Source organism: Impatiens glandulifera, chromosome 1 (assembly GCF_907164915.1).
Source record: "Impatiens glandulifera chromosome 1, dImpGla2.1, whole genome shotgun sequence".
Taxonomy (NCBI): domain Eukaryota; kingdom Viridiplantae; phylum Streptophyta; class Magnoliopsida; order Ericales; family Balsaminaceae; genus Impatiens; species Impatiens glandulifera.
Window position 1 is genome coordinate 142,499,141 of NC_061862.1, and position 20,784 is coordinate 142,519,924.

General features: G+C 33.3%; 1 protein-coding gene across 1 annotated transcript; it reads left to right on the forward strand.

Annotated features, from left to right (window-relative positions):
* The first annotated feature begins 2,231 nt into the window (after positions 1–2,231).
* LOC124945960 lies at positions 2,232–20,417 on the forward strand. Its single transcript, XM_047486506.1, has 3 exons — positions 2,232–2,614; positions 3,102–3,928; positions 20,302–20,417. Exons 1-3 carry the CDS (start codon positions 2,232–2,234, stop codon positions 20,415–20,417), a joined length of 1,326 nt encoding a protein of 441 aa, XP_047342462.1.
* Positions 20,418–20,784: the final 367 nt, after the last annotated feature.

Sequence of the window (20,784 nt, forward strand, 5' to 3'; positions counted from 1 at the left end):
ACCTAGAAACATGACTAAGACTAGAAAAATAATCGATAAAATAAAACGTTATACAACCGATTTTCAAAAGTCAAATTTATAAGTAGAGACCGTTTTTTAAAATGGGAAGGAGGATGAAGCGCAAAAGCCCTTCCCCGAATATAACTAAACTACGAACTAAAAGAAACTTTGCCCAATACGTTTGTATACGTATTCCAATTTTGATTGATTTTCAAAAATCAATTAATTCTGTTTTAAAACAAATAATCTTTTAAATTAATTATGTTTAATTATCTTAAACAAAAGAATTTTTTAAAATTAAATTTTATTTGATTACCACAAATATTCGGATTATATAAAATTTATCCCCGTATTAATTATTTTTAATTAATTTCAAAAACTCACAAGAATACTTTAAAAAAAATTTAAACAACGTTTTATTGTAAAAAAACATTAATATTATTTACCTCTAATATTAATGTGCATCGAGCACTTTTTACAATTGATAAATCAATTATTGCATTTACATATTTTAATTACCGATATTAATTTTTCAAAATTACCTCTCATATATTATTTATTTTTATACTTCTAGCATTTTTTTAACATCTCAAACATTATTAAGTTTAATATATATACATATAATTAAATATAAAAAAATACATGATAATTTATATTTTCAATATATTCTAAAATATTATTTTAAGTATATAATGTTTCATTTTATTTTTTATTATAATTAATAAATTTAAAATAATTTCTCAATTACTTTAAATCTTAACATACTTAATTAAATATATTTTATATTTTTTTAATTTAAATAATTTTTTAAAATATATATATATATATATATATATATATATATATATATATATATATATATATATATATATATATATATAGGTATATTAAAAATTATTTAAAGTTTGTCAAAATATTTATATGGTAAAAAATATTAATATTAGTACCTTACTTATTAATATTCATTTTTTTTAGAATATCTTTTACTCATACACTCGGCGAACCAACTCTTACATTACCCTATATTATTTTTCCAAATTCTAGTATTATTAATTTTCATCTCAAACATTACCAACCTTTTAATAAATAATATATATAATTAAATATACAAAAATGTGATAATTAATATTTTTCTTTTTAATTTTTTTTTTAAAATTCTAAAATATTTTACAAGTATATAATGTCTTATTTTATTTTTATAATAATAAATAATTCAAAACATTCTCGATCATTTTACAACTTAAAATATTTAGTTAAATTTCATTTTAATTTTTTTATAATATATATATATATATATTTAAATATACCTATATAAGAAAATTATAAATTAAAATAATAAATATTTATTATATTTTATAGATTTTTGTATGTATATATATACAAATAATTAATAATTGTAATTCTAAAAAGACAAAAAAAACATTATTAACTCACCCTTCGGTGGACGAACTTTTACTTTAGATTACACATTTGAGCATGTCTTAAGCCTTGAATCGTGGACGAACCCTTATATTTTCTTACCAATATTTTGATTTATTCTAAGTCGAAATTCCTCCATGGACGAACCCTTAGGTTTTATCATCAATGTTTGTGTTACTCAAGCCGACATTCCCTTCGTGGAGACACCCTTAGATTTTCTCACCAATATTTTCTTTGCTCTAAGCCGACATTCCCTCCATGGATGAATCCTTAAGTTTTTATCACTAATGTTTGCGTTACTTAAGCCGACATTCCCTTCGTGGAAGAACTCTTAGGTTTTTTCATCAATGTTTAATTTACCCTAAGCCGACATTCCCCATGGACGAAGCCTTAGTATTTTATCACTAATATATATTATTTAACAAAATCTTAACTAATTTAAAATATTAAAATTTTTAATTGCACGATATTTAGTGTGATAAACTTACTGTCTCTAAAATTTTTATTACATAAAATTAAGTATTTTCTCAAATATGGTGATGTTCTTATAGGAGACGGATTAGTATTAATTAAATAGTGACTAACAATTAATGAATTCTTTTAACAAGTAATAATTAATTAAAATATTGGTGAAGTAATCCTACGACTTTTTCCTCAATTATTATTTTTCTTAACTAAACAGCTGTTGTCATGATCAATTCAATTAAGTCATACAAAAAGTCTTTGGTTTGTTGTACAAAGAAAGAAAGAAGAGTTTGTCTTTACAAATTGTGTTTTGATCATATATATCTTCTTACTTATAATCAAATCTAATGTTGAATGATGGAGATGAAGTTGATTATCCCCCAAGTTCCGGATCTTTTCATGTTCATTTACATATAAAAGAAGAAGAAGCAAGAAAGAAAGGTATTAAGCATTTTGGGCATGAACATTCTTTGACGTTCAAGGAAGATGTTAGAAATGGATTTGAAGAGGAAGATGTATTCTATTGTCATGGTTGTGGCCTTGAAATTAGAAGAAGTGGGTTCATTTGTTGTATGGAAGATTGTTGTTTTAATCTTCACGAATTTTGTGCATCTTTACCCAAAGAGATGAAAGACTATCCACAACACCCACAACATCCTTTAATCCTCTACACACACTCACCTTATCCCGACTTTGGTTTCAGTTGTGATGTTTGCAAAAATGACTCCTGGTCAGCGACGCCATTTTGTTATCACTGTGCAGTTTGCAAGTTTAACGTGGATCTAAGATGCGCATCCATGTCCTTTCTTGTTTGCAATGAGTTTCTGCACAGACACGAATTGACTGCTCAGCTATATCCTGCATCATTTTTGTGTTGTTATTGTGGTGAGTACCATGGAAAATTAGGTATGTCCTATCAATGCAAAACTTGCTCGTTCTGGATCCATGAACAATGCTACTCATTGCCTAAAAAAATTAGTCATGGAAGTCATGTGCATCCGCTTAAATTATTCCATCTTGAGGATTCACCAAAGTCTCTATGTGGTGTTTGTGAGGAGAATATAAATCACAAATTCAGTTTCTATGGTTGTTTCAAATGTAATTACCCAATTCACATAAAATGCTCAACTAAAGAATGGTACAGTTGATCCAACTATCTTTTTACAATGTTAGTTTCTACACTTGATTAAATTGTGTTTTATGATCTTCTTATGTAGGTATCCAATAAAACAGTATGAAAGAAATGACAAATTGATTCAATTTCCATTGCCTTCTAGTGAGGTAGTACGGAACATGCTAGCCCAATTTATCAAAAATATATGTAGATGGAAGGACGAGGAAGATAAGAAATTTGATATCCTAAATCACCCCAGCCATGATCATCCACTTACCCTTGAGTTTGATTTAAAGAAATTTACAAGCTTTAATACAAGTAGACGTGACTATGAAGTCTGCAATGGATGCATGCTTCCTCTATTGAATGATGCACCCTTTTATAGTTGCAACATGTCGACGTGCAATTTCGTTTTACACAAATGGTGTGCTAAATTGCCACGTGAGTTAAAGCACCATGCTCACACAGGACACACACTAATCCTACAAGAAAAGATGGATGAATGCTTTGGCTTCTTTAGATGCAAAGGTTGTCGGCAGATAGGGAATGGGTTTGCCTACAAATGCAATGAATGTGAAGGATACTACTTGGACGTTAGATGCGCTACACTTCCTAGATTCGTCAATCACGAGACTCATGATCACCCTCTCCTTCTCAAGTATGGGAGATTGACAGGAGGTTGCATCTCATGTCGTAATAGCAATTTAAAAGAAGAGTGTAATTGTAAGACTTGCAACTATAGTTCTACCATCTCACCATGTTCATCCTCCTTCTCATTTGGTTGTGATGCTTGTCATTTTAGCATTGACACCAAATGTTTGATATTGCCACGAAAAATTACACATTGGTACGATAAACATGGATTCAAATTGACACATTCAATTCATTTTTCCACTAGTAATGATAATCAAGGTGCAGAAGAATATCATTGTGAGTTTTGTGAGGGGAATGTAAATCCAGAAAAATGGCTCTACTATTGTTTTGAATGTGACCAGTGTGTTGGGGCTAATTGTGTGCGAGAGTTGCTCGGTTTATTTCCAAATCTTATTAAGTTTGGGGGACTCTATGATTCTCCGCATCACCTACATCCCCTAACCTGCATTATAATTTCCAATGACTTAGTGTGTAATCGTTGCCATGAAAATTGTTTTGCATTTGAAGTTGGTTTTCAGTGTAAAGAATGCAAAATTGTGTTTGGTCTTAAATGCGCTTATTCATTGTAATATGTTAATGTTATATACTATAATTTACAAACTCTCCATCCTTTGAATACAATGTCTTACTCAATTTCATTTTTTATTTTATATGAATCTATTCTTCTAAAAAAAACATTATAATTTTTTATACTTTTTATTTTAAAAAATTATTTTATTATTATATATTAATTTCTTTAAATCTTTATAAATAAATTAAAAAAATTCTTAAAATCACCCAAATTAATCAACATTATTTAATTAATAGAATAATTATTTTAAAAATAATAACAATCCGATCGAACCATGAAGGTTTATTTAAATAACTATTTAATTTGTTGGCCGACCAGTTGTGGAGGGGAATTTGAGGAAATGACCCTCAAGAGGGACCTAATTACAGATGGTGCGGGCCCATAATTTTAATAGCGCTGGTGACCCTTTTTTTTAATGACAATTATACCCTTGCGTAACGCAACTCCAGTTGCGTGGCGCAACCGATTTTTTTTTTCAATTTTTTTTCGTCTCGCGGTTGCGTGACGCGGTTGCGTGACGCAACTGGGGCATTTTCGTCCAAAAAATTTCATAATTAAAATTTTTTGAAAAATAAAAAATTGCGTCACGCAACCTGAGGATGCGTGACGCAATAGGGACATTTTCGTCAGAAAAAAAAGGGATCACCAGCGCTATTAAAATCATGGGCCCGACCATATGTAATTAGGCCCCTATTGAGGGTCATTTCCTCAAATTCCCCGTTGTGGACCATTATAATAATAAATTTCCAACTAATATCAAAAGTGGGGGCATTATAGTAATTGGACAATCATTTGTCAATTTTATCATTTTATAATAAACAAATTATATAGATAGAAAAAAATTAAAATGAGAAGAAATTTTAACAAAATATATTTTTACAAATTTATAAAAGTTTGATTTGTCAAATAGTGCTTTTATTGTTAAAGTTATAAACAAAATTTTATCTTAACAATTATAAACGCAGTTAACTTATTATTTACGTAACATTTATAAATAAATAAATAAATTTATGTCTTAATTTAATTATCAAATTTCAACAAATTTAGAGTTTTGATTACGAATTTCATTAAGTAGTCAAAACCCTTCTTTCAATGAAATTCGGTAGTTAAATTATTTAAAAATTTACATTATAAATAAAATATATGTAATGATTGTATATTTTAAATAATTATTTTACAAAATTACTTAAATAAATGTAAGAAAACAAAAAGTTAATGTATGAAAAAATATAATTGATCAAACTAACAATTGACAAAAGAATAATTGTTATTATTATTTTTTTTTAAATGGAACACAATTGTTTGGTAGTAATAACAAACAAAATTTGTCTTTGTTGGATTTAAACTCTTACAACCCATGAATACATATGATTACATTAATTAGGTGCATTGGTTAGACCTAAATGGACTGTCTTTTAATATATTTTCAAATAATATGACCTTTTATTTTCCACCACTCTAACTATAAAGCATTGAACATTATCTATCACCGATACTAATTGGTTAAGCATAATGCTCCTTAATCATTTTTTAAATAAGTCCATAAAAAATGATATAAATAAGAGTCGTTTAAGCTTAACGACAAAAATATTATCAAAACTAAAAAAAAAAACATTTTAAAAAACACAACACAAAATAATTCACCAATGATCAAACAAAAAGAACAAATTTGAACGAGCACGGAGATCTTCAAGAAGATCAATGAGTTTCTCAACTGCCTCAACTAGTTTACCTAATGAAAACTCCCCGATTGTCATAATAATAGAATTATGAATTAAACGCATTGGTCGATAACGATCAATAAACATTCCACAGTTCCTTTCAAATCAAATGGTCTACTAGAAGATAAGCGGGATATGGGCCCAACGACTCAGACCGACCGAATTCTCCGTCTCTATCCACACTTTTTAACAACTAACAATGGATTCCGGCATAAGCCTCTGAATACCAGTCATGTTTCATAATAAGCTTCAAATCGCAATCACTTCATCATAGTGTAAGAGAAAGTGAGGCGCCTACTCCACCTCTTTATGACACATTATACAACGACTTGACATAATATACCATTTTTTCATGCATGTATCACTAGTCAAAATCCCTCCATGCATGACACTCCATCCAAAGAACGAGATCTTCGATGGTAACTTAAAGTCCCACAACTTCTTCCATATGAGATCGTAAGGAGCATTCATTATAATTAAAGAGTAACAATGACTAACCTTAAAATTATTATTATCTTGCCAACGCAATATATCACACAAAGAAGGATTGACCTCTATAAGACCCACCAAGTTCAACACTCTATCATGTAAAGCTAACCCTTCATCATTTAGTTTTTTCTTATACCTAATTCTCATTACAAAACCATAGAACTCACGTCAAACATGTCTTTAATTGTAGTATCTCTACATATAACAATCGAAGAAAAGGACATGTATAATGAGGAAAGACTTTTGACACTACATCATACGTCACCCCAAAAACTAATCGAAGAGTCATCGCCAACTAAAAATATGCATTGTCCACGAAAAGACTTCCGCATTAATGTGATGCCACTCTAAATACTGCATCACACTGACCGGTTAATAGGTTTGGTGAACCTTCCAGACCAATTATTCTCATACTTGCATCTGATCATAGTAGCCCACAACGAGGTAAGCTCCAAGTAATATTTGCACACCATTTCAATAAAAGAGCTTTGTTAAATGATGTCAAATCTCGTATACCCAAGCTCCATTGGTCCTTAAATTTCTTCACTTTATCCCAACTTACCAGATGACGGAAGGATGACTTAGATGATCTCTAAAGAAACTTACAAATATTTTTTTCCATCTTCACAACAACACTTTTAAGTATAAAAATAAATACATCATGTAATTAGGCATAGATTCTAAAGCACTTTTGAAAAGAACCAAACGCCCACCTTTTGAAATCATCTTGCTCTTCTAGATTTGTAACTTTCTTTCCATTTTGGCAATGATCGGATCCCAAAAAGCTTTGAAACGGGCTTTAACACCTAAAGGCATCCCAAGATAAGTAGACGAAAATGATCCCACCTTGGAGCTCAATATGTTCGGAATGTCATCTTACTTCTATTGGATATTGAGTTTGAGAAAAAGATCTCAGTCTTACCAAGGTTAACCCGCAATCCAGAACAGACTCTAAACAACTAGAGAATATCACAAAGATGCTTGAAATTTCTGTGAGTGGCTTAAATCACGCATAAGGTATCGTCCACAAAAAGCAAATGAGAAATGACAAATGGTGACCTCCTAATCCCACAATCAACTCCTTTAATGAGACTAGCATGTTTGACGAAAGTAAACATTCTTGAAAAAAGTTTACATGACAATGACAAACAGGAATGGGGAAAGAGGATCACCCTGCCTGATTTCCCTTGAGCTTTGGAAAAACCCTTTATGGCTTCCATTCATAATTAAAGAGAACTTAGTTGTCGATACACATAATTTGATCTAATATATCCACTTCTCTTCCATACATATTCTACCCATTACATCGAATAAAAATTCCCAATTAACACAGTCATAGGCTTTTTTAATATCAAGTTTCACGAACAACACTTATCTTCCCTAAAATTTTCTAAATCAATACATTCATTTGTAACAAGGGATGCATTAAAAATTTTACGACCTTTAATAAAAGTCATATGATTTGTTGAGATCACTGAATCAAGAACTCCGCGTACTCTATTCTCCAAATATTTAGACACAATCTTGTAAAAAGATGAAACAAAACTAATAGGTCTAAATTTTTTCACATCAATAGTTACGAGCGCTTTGAGAATTAGGCAGATTAACGAAGAGTTCCAACATTTGTCAAATGATAAGAATTTATAAAAATGCTCGATCACTTCCATGATATCATTTTTGAGAAAAAATCACATTTTTTTAAAGAAGGTTAAAGTAAATTCATCGCTTCTCAGGGACTTATCACTCCCACAACCCATTACCACTATGAGTGTTCATCGGTTTAGTTTTTGGGTTATTCGAGTTCTTTGATTCGGGTTCTTCAATTTTTTTTTCATTTTTAGCCAATTCAAAAACCGAACCGAATTCGAATTTGATTTTTCGGTTCGAATTCAAATTAATCGAATTCATTTTTTTTAATTTTACTGCCAAATCAATTTTGAATTCGAATTATTCGAATTCAAATCAAATTTGAATTTGAATTAGAGAAATCTTATCTATTAAAATTCTAAAACTATACCAAAAAAAAGCAAAAATCACCCAAACTATTCTTAGTAACTTATTGTCGATCTTCATTATTCAGCAATTGAACGCAAGAAGAAAAACAGTGTTAGTGACTATCAAGATATTACCGGTGAGATATCTAGATATGTGAAAAGTTATAGAGATTTTTAAAGTTAGAGATGAGGTGGTCAAGTGGACGACTTGATGACTAAAGAGAGGGGAAATGGAGTGAGAGATTAGGAATTTTCTTGGGTTTGATAAAAATATTAGGGATCTCGTAGGAGGCCCATGACAAATTAATATATAATTATTTCATTATATGCAAAAAAATTATATAATATATAATTAAAATAAATAATAAAAAATGAATTTTATTTTCGGTTTGGTTTTCGAGTTAAAACCCAAACTCGAAAATAAAACTGAAAACTGTATTTAAATTCGAATCGGTTTAGAATTCAATTTAAAACCGAAAAAGAAATTTGAATTCGGTTTATTTGAATTCATTAAAATCGTATTCGGTCGGATATTTGGTTCAAACCAAATATTGAACATCCCTAATTATCGCTGTCTCCACTTCTCTTTCTATGTAACGAGCTTCTAATATATCCTTTTGCTCCACACTAATAGTAGCAAAATTTACACCATCTAACTTCGGTTTAACCCTATGTGCTTCATTGAATAAATCTTTATAGAATTGCACAATTCTATTTGAAATTGCAGGCTCACAATCATGAGCAACATCCTACACCAAAATTGAGTTAATTGCATTGTTCATAGCCTGCGCCTTTGAGACCCCTTAATTTTTTTTTGTATTTTTATTCCCAGCTCTCAGCCAAGTATACCATTGCATCGATCTCTTCTTCTTTACATGGCTCAAGAAGATTACTAACTAGTAAAATATGAGAGCTAACCTCTTTCGCTAAAAGTTACGAATCTCTTTCACCTCGTCGAGAACATTAATTTTAGTACATAAATCATCGATCTTTGCACAAAATATTGTACGTTCACCTATATATCAACTTTTTAATACCCTACGTAACTTCTTTAAATTCATAAAAAGTTTTGATGATGCCGAACCGGAAGGAACTTCAGACCCCCACCATTCTTGCATACGCGTCACAAAGTCGTTCATAATCATCCACTTATTCTCGAACCTAAAAGGGCGACATGACTTATCCCCAACCCTACGCTCTAGCATAATAGGTCTATGATCTAAAAAACTCTACGTAAGTACCTTTTGAAAAATATTAGCCACCCCCTGAAATATCGAGTCACTAACTAAAAACTTGTAAATGCGAGACTAAGATAACCCATCATTGTCATTGCCACTTCTAAACGTGTATCGTTCTCCTTCAAGTGGTGGATCCACAAGTTCTAGATTCTCGATGAAGACCATACAAAATAATAGTGAAACAATCTTTTTTAAAATTTATATAATCATTTAAATATCACGTATAAGTTGTAATTAACTTCATGTAGTCTTGGGAATGGGGGAATCCTCCTCTGAGGTGATAGACACCTCGAGAATGGTGGAATCTGGATCATCCAGTCCCTCAATGTCCGAAAGTGATCCAATAAATCTCATAGGATCATTGGACTATACGTCTTCTGTACGAGCTCAGGGCTCGTTTAAATGTCTTGATAGAGCACATTTTGTAACCTGTTTAGGTTCCATGATATCTCCATAAAAATAAAGTTAAAATTTTAAAGAGGTCATCCTATTTGACACAAATAAAACATGTCTATATGTTCGAATAATATGGATTTTTCTTTATGATAATTTTCCATCCATGTCTAGATGCCATATTCGTAGCGTAAAAAACATGTTGTGCTTGACTTTCCATTACAAATAGATCATTAATCTGAGTTATTAATGCCATGTTCACATTAACACTTAAAAAACCATATTTATCTACTTTTACACCACAATCCTTAGAATATACTCAAATCATCTACACTTGAAAAGAATTACTCGATTACCACCAAAATACTAAACTTCTATGATATATGTGAGTACTCTGTAGTAATTTATCGTTTCGGACTCATTGTTTTCAATTACTAAGACACCACTATTTTGCGTGGTTAACCCTTGTCATGCTTCTCGGTGCTGAACTTGTACCCGTTTATTTTACAAGATTTATACTTCTTGGCATAAATTGTTGGGAAACTCCCAAGAATCTTTAGACTCAAAGTTTGATCTGATTCATCATTCAATTACCCCACTTTCGTTTTGAAAAATCTTATGTAAAGTTTATCGCGTTTAATATTAGAAAGATTGAGTCGCACTGTATCGGTCAACTCTTGCATGAATTTACTATACATAATGAAATTTAACTGTAATTAGCTAATTATAAAATTCATACTTAGTCACTAATCAGCTTATGAACACTTACTTGTAATACTGTTCGACTTCGAGACAATTTTTCAAAATGAATACGTGAGCACATTCCTAATCACACAGTTTGTATATGTAAATTGTTGCAATCGATAAATCTTCTATTGACAAGGATATAGAAAGTGTTGAAGTTGGTTGTATCAATTTCTCTATTGACTCGTGATCTTCTAAATATCGAGCACATAAAGTCATACTTTTGTGCAAAAGGTAACTCTCATTAATTGACCCTTCAAGAAAGTTTTTGTTCTGAATGTACTTTTTTAAGGTACCCATATATTATTTAATTGGATACATCCATCGATACTGGACATGCCCCCCTAGCAAAGCCTCAAAGGCCAAGTGTACAGGAAAATGTACCATTATATTAAAGAATGAAGGTGGAAATATCTTTTTCAATTTACAAAGGATCAAAACAATGTCATCCTACAACTCTTCCAATTCATCTCGATTTAAGGATTTTTGACATAACAATCGGAAAAACCTAGACAAGTGCACTAGAGCATCGTACACATCTTCCGTAAGTAAAGAACGTGTGGCAAGTGGAATCAACTATTGTAATGGAATATGACAATTGTGACTCTTCAATCCGTAAATTTTCTTATCAATTATATTTAAACGCCCTCAAATATTGGAGCAGATTCCTTTTGGAATTTTTACATCTTTAAGAAACATACATAATTGTTTCTTCTTATCTGAGGAAATTGTGTATGGGGCTGCCGAACATTAAAGAACACCATCAAAATCAATGAGATGCAATGAATGTCTTATGTTCAATAATTCCAAATTCTTACGAGCTCTAAGTACATCCTTCGTTTTTTCTTTAAAATCCATTATAGTGCCCAACACGCTATTATAAATGTTTTTTTTCAATATGCATCACATCCAAATTATGCCTTAATAATAACATTTTTCAGTATGGTAGTTCGAAATATATGTTGAGTTTATTTCAATTATCACCCTAAGATTCATGAGAAAATTTTCTCCTTTTAGGACGGTAAGTAGTCAAACAAATTCCTTTTAAATCTTTTGTCTACATTAATAATTCGGTTCCAAACAAAAGATCAGGTGTCGGTCTAAACTTTGTATTACCATCAAAAGAATCTCTTTCCATGCGTCAATGATGAGTAGGTAAAAAAAATTGTCGATGACTTGTGCAACACTCTTTTTGGTAGTGTACCAATCTCAACGAAGTTGTATTCTTATAACAACATGGACATGCAAATTTTCCCTTCGTATTTCATCTAGATAAATTTGCATATGTCGGAAAATCATTAATTATCCATAACATAGTTTCCTACACATTGAAATATTCTTTACGGCTTGTGGCATAAGTCATCACACCGGTATGCCACAACTTTTTTAACTCGTCAATCAATGGTCGGAGAAACACGTTAATCGAATCCCCGAGACTTTTTGGCCCGGGGATTAACATGGAAAGAATGAAGTTATTTTTATCCATATAAATTGTAGAAGAGACGTTATAAAGGATAATAATAATAGGTCAAATGATATCAGAAGTCTTTCCATTTGCAAAAGGTTAGAACCCGTCACTTGCGATAGAAAGTATTACATTCCGAGGCTCAGAGGAGAAATATTTAAACTTTTCATCTAAGGACGCCAATGTCATTGAATTAGCTGGATACTTTAAGACTTCATCATCAATATTAATATTATCTTTATGCAAAGTCATATGAGGAGCGGTTGTGGAGCACATGTACAACCTTTGCAACCTCGGTGCAAATGGGAAATATTGTAAAATTTTATTTGGAATTAACTTCACATTCATCTTTTTCTGAAGCGTACCACTTGATTGGTTGCTAGATACACCACAAACTTTATACTTGTCCAAATCTTTATCTTTTTTACGGAAGAGCAAATAATCATTCTTACAAGCATCAATTTTGTCATATGTTAAACCGATGTTTGTAATAAATTACTTAAAATCATAGTATGAACTTGGCAACTCATAATTAACTTGTAATATTTCCTCTTTGAGCAATTTTAATAACAAATAAAATGACGTGTTGGTTCATTGACCAACATTTTTTTATGTGAAGTAATTTAAGTAAGGTGTAGGCTTTTGAAATTCGGGATCTTTCATACAAGGAAAGTTTCGAATCATCCAACATACGGTAGAATTCCTTAGCATCGTCAATAGTGTATTCATTATTTAAGACTTCAGCGGTTGGATACAAATCATTGATAAGGTCTTCCATAAATTGACCATCTTGATCAATTTCTTCGTTCATTTCATCATTAACGGTATTCTCTCCTACACCACCCTAATTTTCATTTCTAAGGTCATCTAATTCATCATTAACATCTTCTTCATCATCCCTTTCATTCGAAGATCTCGTTTCTCCATTAAAGTACCAAAAATTATAATTTTGATGGATTCCAAATGTAATTAGATGATCTCTAACCATTATTCTATTTTATTCTCATAGTTCGATTTGCACACTTTACACACAGACAAGGAATCGAATTTCTGTTAGTAGACCTAATTGCGAAGTATATGAACATTTCAACCCCTTGAATATAATTTGGATTATAACGGCATAGAGTCATCCAACTTTTATCGGGGACTTCCATTTTAACTAATTACAAAACATAATTTAACAATGTCATCAAAATTCGAAATGACCTGATCCTTGGGCTCAGAGCCACCTTTCGAGATGATGAACAGGAGAATCTTGGAATAAGTAATAAAGAAGCTCTTGAGAATGGACTAGGAAATCTTGGGTTTTGTGAAATCAAAAGATCAAGTGCAGAAGAAGACAATTTGGTCTTGAATAAGGCAGTGAGCCTTAGTTCTGAAGTAGGGCGAATTAAAACCGATAACAAACATGAATCCAGTAGTGAAGAGGTTCAAAGTCAGAAAAGACCTACTAAAGCAGAACAAGATGAAAATCGAAGACAAAGCAGAAAGATATTGGATCCAGAAGCTACTAAATCTATCACGGGAGAAGATGAGATCTACATGAGGCAACTCTCACTCAATGGCAATAGTATTCCATGTAATCAAACTGTAGCCATTGAGGATAGTGAGGCAAGTGATGCTTATGATTTCTCTAATGAAGAGGTCTAGGACAGTCTGGAAAGTCAGGAACCCAACACTTATATTCATTCATGAATATAGTGACATGGAACATAAGGGGACTCAATGAACCTCTAAAATGTAAAGAAATTAGGAGGATCATTGAGAATCAGAAGATCACTATTATGAGTATTTTTGAGACAAAAGTCAAAAGTCGGAACGTTGAGAAGGTTAGCAAACTGTGTATTGATAGTAGCTGGAAAATCATTCACAACTCAAATGACAAAACAGGCAGAATTTGGGTTATTTGGGATAACAAAGTTGTTGAGGTGATGACTCTCTTTTCGAATGATCAAGCAATCCTGGTGGAGGTCAAAGACAGAATCACAAGAATCGTGTTTAATCTTTCTATTGTCTATGGTAGCAACTCAAGCACTGACAGAAGACTCCTCTAGAATTGTCTTAGAAACTGGATCGGTATTGATAAATCTTGGGCTGTCCTCGGTGATTACAACGTAACCAGAAACGAATCTGATCGTAACCCAGAATCTGAAATTACTCGGGATATGATTGACTTTAATGACTGCATCAGAGATATGGGTTGTATTGAGCCTACCAATTCTGGGAACTTCTTCACTTGGTCTTCTACGAGAGGGAATGAGCAAATTAGAAAAAGTAGAATTGACAGATGTCTGGTAAATGAGAGCTGGATTAACCAATTTCCGATAAGTCAACTTCATGTTTTGAATCCGGGTATATCTGATCACTGCCCGATTAAATTGTTCTGGGAAAAGGAAGAAATGTTCAAAAGGCCCTTTAAATTTTTCAATTTCTGGATGGATAATGATAAATTCAAGAGTATTCTCGAAAGCGTATGGTCAACAGATGTCAGAGATTCCAACATGTATAGGGTTTCTGAGAAGCTTAAGCTCTTGAAGAATCATCTCCAAAGCTTTGACAAGAAGAAGTTCAACAATATCTCCAATAGAGTTCTAGCTGCTTGAGAAGAATTGGAAGAGGTTCAGAAAAAGTTATTAAGGGATGATAGTGATGAACAACTCAATGAAACAGAAAGATATGCGCTTGAAAACTTCAGGAAACTGAGTCTGCTTGAAGAGAATTTCGTTAGACAGAAATCAAGACAGAGCTGGTTTTCGTTGGGTGACAAAAACACAGCTTTCTTCTACAGAAAATGCAAGGCTAGAAACATGAGAAATAATGTGTACAGGCTGAAGAATGATGATGGTGAATATGTTCAGGGTCAAAAGGGTGTCCAAGATCTGGCTATTGATTTCTATAAACAACTTATGGGTACAAAAAAGCAGCATCAAAGTCACCTGAATACCTTGTATCAAATTATTGATAGGAAAATCTCTGCAGAATATAGTCGCGAGTTGATAAGGGTGGTCACGAAGGTTTAGGTTAAAGAAGCTCTGTTTAGTATTGATGGGAATAAAAGTCCGGGTCCTGATGGGTTTAATGCACAGTTCTTTAAAGATAATTGGTCGGTTGTGGGTAAAGATGTTACTGATGGGGTTCTGGAGTTTTTCAAAAATAGGAAGATGTTAAAGCAATAGAATACAGCGGTCCTAACCTTGATCCCCAAAACTGCGGTACCTGAGAAAGTACAAAATTTCAGACCAATTTCCTGTTGCAATGTGATTTATAAAATAATTTCAAAAATCATTTCTAAACGTTTTAAAAATGTAATAGGAAAAATAATAAATCTTAATCAATCTACATTCATCCCCGGTAGGACAATCTCTCATAATATTCTTCTCATGCAGAGCCTATTAAAAGGCTATGGGAAAAAGAAAATATCCCCGAGAGTGGCTTTCAAAATAGATATCAAGAAAGCTTTCGACTCTGTTAGATGGGAAGCCATTCGAGACTTTCTGGTTGTTTCTGCTTTTCCTATGATTTTTATCGATTGGATTATGCAATGCGTTTCATCATCCTGCTTTGTTGTTAGCGTCAATGGAGTCCACGGAGGCTATTTCAAGGGTGAAAACGGGGTAAGGCAAGGGGACCCCCTCTCTTCTTACCTTTTCGTAGCTATCATGGCGATCTTTGAGAGCATCTTCGCGATGTTCCGAAAGAATCGTCCATACATATTTCACCCATTCTGTGAGGTAGATGAGGTAACACATTTATGTTTTGCTGACGATTTGTTCATTCTAGCGCACGCAGACGTTGATTCCATTAAAATTATTAGGGTTGCACTAACGTTCTTTTCTAAGGTAACAGGTTTAACTATTAATGAAAGCAAAAGTGTGGCATTTTATGGAGGCGTGAAGGACGAAACAAAACAGGACATCTTCAACATCATGGGCATCAAGGAAGGCAGTTTTCCCATAAGGTACTTAGGAATTCCGTTAACTGCGAAGCAGATCGAGATCTCACACTGCAAGCCGCTGATTGAAAAGGTAAAAAACACAATATCTGGCTGGGCAGCAAAAAAACTTTCTTATGTAGGGAGGATCGAACTTATCAAAACCGTGGTTATGGGCATAGTTGGCTATTGGGCGCAGCAAATGGTCATTCCGAAGAAGGTAATGAAGGAACTCGACACGCTGATGAGAAACTTTATCTGGGGTAGTAGTGGGAGAGGAGGAAAGAAAATCAAATGGACCGCTCTCTGCAAACCGAAGGACGAGGGAGGCATCGACTTGAAGAACTATATCGAGTGGAACAAGGCTCTAACCTTCAAGCATTTGTGGGCTTTGGAACGCAATCAGGAGTCACTATGGATCAAATGGATGCATACGAGGTTTATGAAACACGAAACCAGAATCTGGACCTGCAAAATTCACGAAGGTATGAGTTGGTCTCTAAAAAAGATTCTTAAACTAAGAAGCGATATTGCAGATCTTTATGACATTCGACTAGGGGACGGAAAAGGCACTCTATTCTGGCATGACCCTTGGTTTGAAAACCAGCCTATCATCGACAAAGAGAAGTTTCAAAATACTCGTATCAGAAGGGACTGCGCAAAAGCGAAAATCAGAGACATCAAAGACGGGAATTAGAACTTGCTCTTGAGAAGAATTCCAGAAGGAAAGAGGATACTTGATCATATAAGTAACATACAACTACACGACAGACCGGAAATTCATGAATGGAAAGCTGAGGACAATGGGAAGCTGGTATTAAAGAAAATATGGGAGGTAATCCGGGAAAAAGCGCAGAAAGTAGAATGGGCTCCTCTTGTATGGTCAACGAAGATTATCCCTCGACACCAGTTCATTCTATGGCTCGCCTTCTAGGAAAGACTCAGCACTCGTGATCGTATCAGTAAGTATATGAGCATCCCGGACGCGAGCTGTCTTCTATGCATAGGAAATGAAGAAACCATAGATCACCTATTCGGGAGCTGCTGTATTGCTTCGGAGCTTTGGGACAGATTCTATAAAAGCCTGGAGCTGACCAGTTTCCCGAGCGAATGGAATAAAATCAAAGAAGCAGCACTGGAGCAGTGTTCAAGTGTGGCTTTGGAGCAGTGGTGTATAACATTTGGCAAGAACGGAATGCAAGGGTATATGACAGAACTCGTAGGAGCATTGACAAGTTATGGAAAGATATTGTATCGGATTGCAGCGCCCTCGCGGGAACGTGGAGAAGAATTTCAAGCACGGAGCAGAATTGGAATATCTGCAGGAACTGGAATTTACCGTTTTTTAAACTCACTAGAATTGAAAGCATTGTAAACAAATAATTCATTTACGTTTTTAGCTTTTTAGCTTTTATTCAGAATGTTACGACTTCAAAATCATTCTAGGCCTGTCTAGAATGATCTCTTAAACTCGTGGTTTTTTTTTCCCGTTTTTGGGAATTTTTAATGAAATGACGCTAAGTCGTTTTTCCCCAAAAAAAAAACATAATTTATAGTTCTAAATTTTTTTTATCAGCATACAAAGAATTAACATCTACTTAGTTTAATTAATATCAATAAATAAGCAACTAATCAACATACTAACCTAATTTTTTTAATAACCTATCAGCAAACCTATCGGAGACTAACATCAATCTATCAAATAACCTAATCAATATACTAACAACAAACATTATTTGGAAATAGATCAAACAATCTATCAAATAACCTAAATTTTCGATCATCTATCATTCTAAATCAAACTTAATATCCTAACATACTAAAAAATATCCTAACATACTAAATACACTAAATATTAAACCAAATACCATTGAAAGACTGTAATTACCTGGAGCGGAGAAGAGAGGAGCGACGACTGATCAGAGAAGAGAGGAGAAGCAACCGGCGAAATGATGAGACGGAGTGGCGACTAATCGACGAATGATCGATGACTGAATGGTGACTGAACTGATTGGTGATTGTACGGTGGATCGACCGGAGATGAGAAGCGAGCGAGAGCGAAGAGAGAGTGTTAGGTTAAATTAAGCATAGAAAAGAGAAAATTAATTAAGAAAGAAATAATTAATTAGCGTAAAAGAATATACACTACATAATTTTGATGATATGTTTGAATAAACTAAGTTGGATTATTTGCCTTTTTGTAGGTACAGATCTAAAGAAGGTTGTCTATTCATACGTCGTCTAACTCCGTTAGACGTGGTCTAAGGAGTACGCGAGTAGACGTCGTCTAACTCCTTTAAACGTGGTCTAAGGAGTACACGAGTATACGTCGGTTAACTCCTTCATACGTGGTCTAAGAAGAAGCGCAGTTAGACGTCGTCTAAAACCTCTTAGAAGCGGTCTAAAGAGGAAGCGCAGTTAGACGTCGTCTAAAGCCTCTTAGACGCGGTCTGAAGAGGAAGCGCAATTAGACGCCTTCTAAGTTTCTTAGACGCGGTTTAATGAATAAGCGCAGTTAGACGTCATCTAAGGTCTAATGAAGAAGCGTAGTTAGACGTCGTATAACTCCTTCTTAGACCGGTCTAAAGAAGAACGTCTGATGTCTTGCTTTAGCAGCCGTCTAAAGAAGTATCCATCTAACTACGTACTCAGCTCATTTACAGTTACCATTTTCAACAGTTTGACAAACCAGCTGATCCCAACAAATAAAAGACTTCCACGTATGCGTTTATCATTCAATTTTCCAACGTTCTATATCTCTAATACAAGACAATATCAAAGAATATTCGGCGCACTACCTGTCAGGTATGGCCACGATCCCAATGCTTAGTCTAATGTACCTTTGTACTATTGGCGACCGTCCAATGGACACATGCCACGTGTCCTAATAGAAGATTCGACCATTGATGTACTTTAAGTATAAATAGAATCCCAAAAACAACAAACGAAACATAGAGTGACTTTCACTTGCTCATACATTTGTTCTTTCCATCCAATTATACAATCTTTATCAAGTTCAAGCACGAATTACTCACTGTATGTTTGTGTGATTATTCTGTAATTCAGTCACTTTTATTTCTGTGTGAAATCTCAGTGTTGTAAATTGAACAGAAGTTGTTCTGTTCAACAGAGAGTTAGCTAGAAGTTCAGAAGCAGACAATTGTTAAGTCTTGTAGTTTCTGACTGGGTTTGTGTAGTGGGTTCTACATCAATCAAAGTCTTCTAATGAATATCCTTTCTGTTGAGGAAGAAGGGGTGACATATGAGTTTTATCTCTGAACATTCATAAAATAATACCATAATGGAACATTATTCCAAATCATTAAACCCCACTTAGATGCTTGCATGTCCCTTTTGTACAGATTCTCGCGCATCTGCTAAATCTGATTTCGCACATAATTTGATGTCATTTGATAAATTTCTTATAGACACGAACACGAATGTGATGACTTATGAAGAGCCATTATAAACTCTTTCAGTTCCGGCATGTAGTGAAGAAGAATGGTCAAAAAATGGTGGTGATCTAAGTAGTGAAGGAAATAATTTTATATGTCGATAATAATCAAGTAATTAAATAAACCACGTTGATGGATGACTTGAAGTCAATAAACCAAGACATTGAAGTGACTGCAAGACTTGGTTTCTCATTGTCTTCTTCTTCAACTAATGTGCTTCTAACCAATAGACAATTAAGTTCTTCTTGAAATCTTAATCTTCAATTTCCTTCTGACCAATAGATAACAACGACAGTTGAGTATAATTGTGATTTTCTATTGCAATCACAATTGTACTCAACGTGTTGTTGTTGTTGTCTATAGGCCTTGGCTTCTTCTTATCTTCCACTTGAGTTTAGAGATTGATGATCATTGAGAAGAGTCTGATTAGATATTGGTTGAAAGGAAATCAGTAGTTTCACTTTTCCACTACATAAAATCTTAAATACCTAAAGGAGAAGCGAGAGAGGAGCGTGCTATTTAACATGCCATGAAACTTATTTTATGAAGAATGTCAGCGGCGATATTTTTCAGTACCTTCGTTGATATTACAGATTATCAGCGACGGCGATAGAATAATGTTGTGACTGATAGTTTTTATAATATCAGTCACGACATTTGTTGGTGCCGAGGCTGCTATTATAGATTATCAACCACGACATTATGCTATCGTCGTGACTGATATTCTAAAGACTATTAGGGACGATGATAACATATTGTCGTGACTGATAATCCATATTATCACCCACGACATTATGCTATCATCGTGATTAATATTCTTTTTAAAAATGGCAGGGAATGGGCAAGAAAACCTGAATTTTAGCGACGACATTGAATACGAAAACTATCGCTGATAATTATTATTATCAGTGACAGAGTAACTTTGTTATCTCTAATATTTTTATTAACTACATTTCTTTGGTCACCGTCGCTAATAATAATTATCAACCACAACGTAACTTTGTCGTCGCCAAATTGCTTTGCTAATAACCCTAATTTTACTAGTAGTGGGACATTTGGAGACTTATTATTTATGTTTAATATCTGACTAAGTTTAGTTTTCAAACGTAATCTCATCCATATACATTTTTG

Excerpts from the sequence above, each read along its gene's own strand:
- LOC124945960 (XM_047486506.1), top strand. The coding sequence starts at position 2,232 with ATGTTGAATGATGGAGATGAAGTTGATTATCCCCCAAGTTCCGGATCT. Across the intron at positions 2,615-3,101 it reads GTTTGCAAAAATGACTCCTG|GTATCCAATAAAACAGTATG; the intron begins GTCAGCGACGCC and ends CTTCTTATGTAG. Across the intron at positions 3,929-20,301 it reads AGGTGCAGAAGAATATCATT|TCACGACATTTGTTGGTGCC; the intron begins GTGAGTTTTGTG and ends TTATAATATCAG.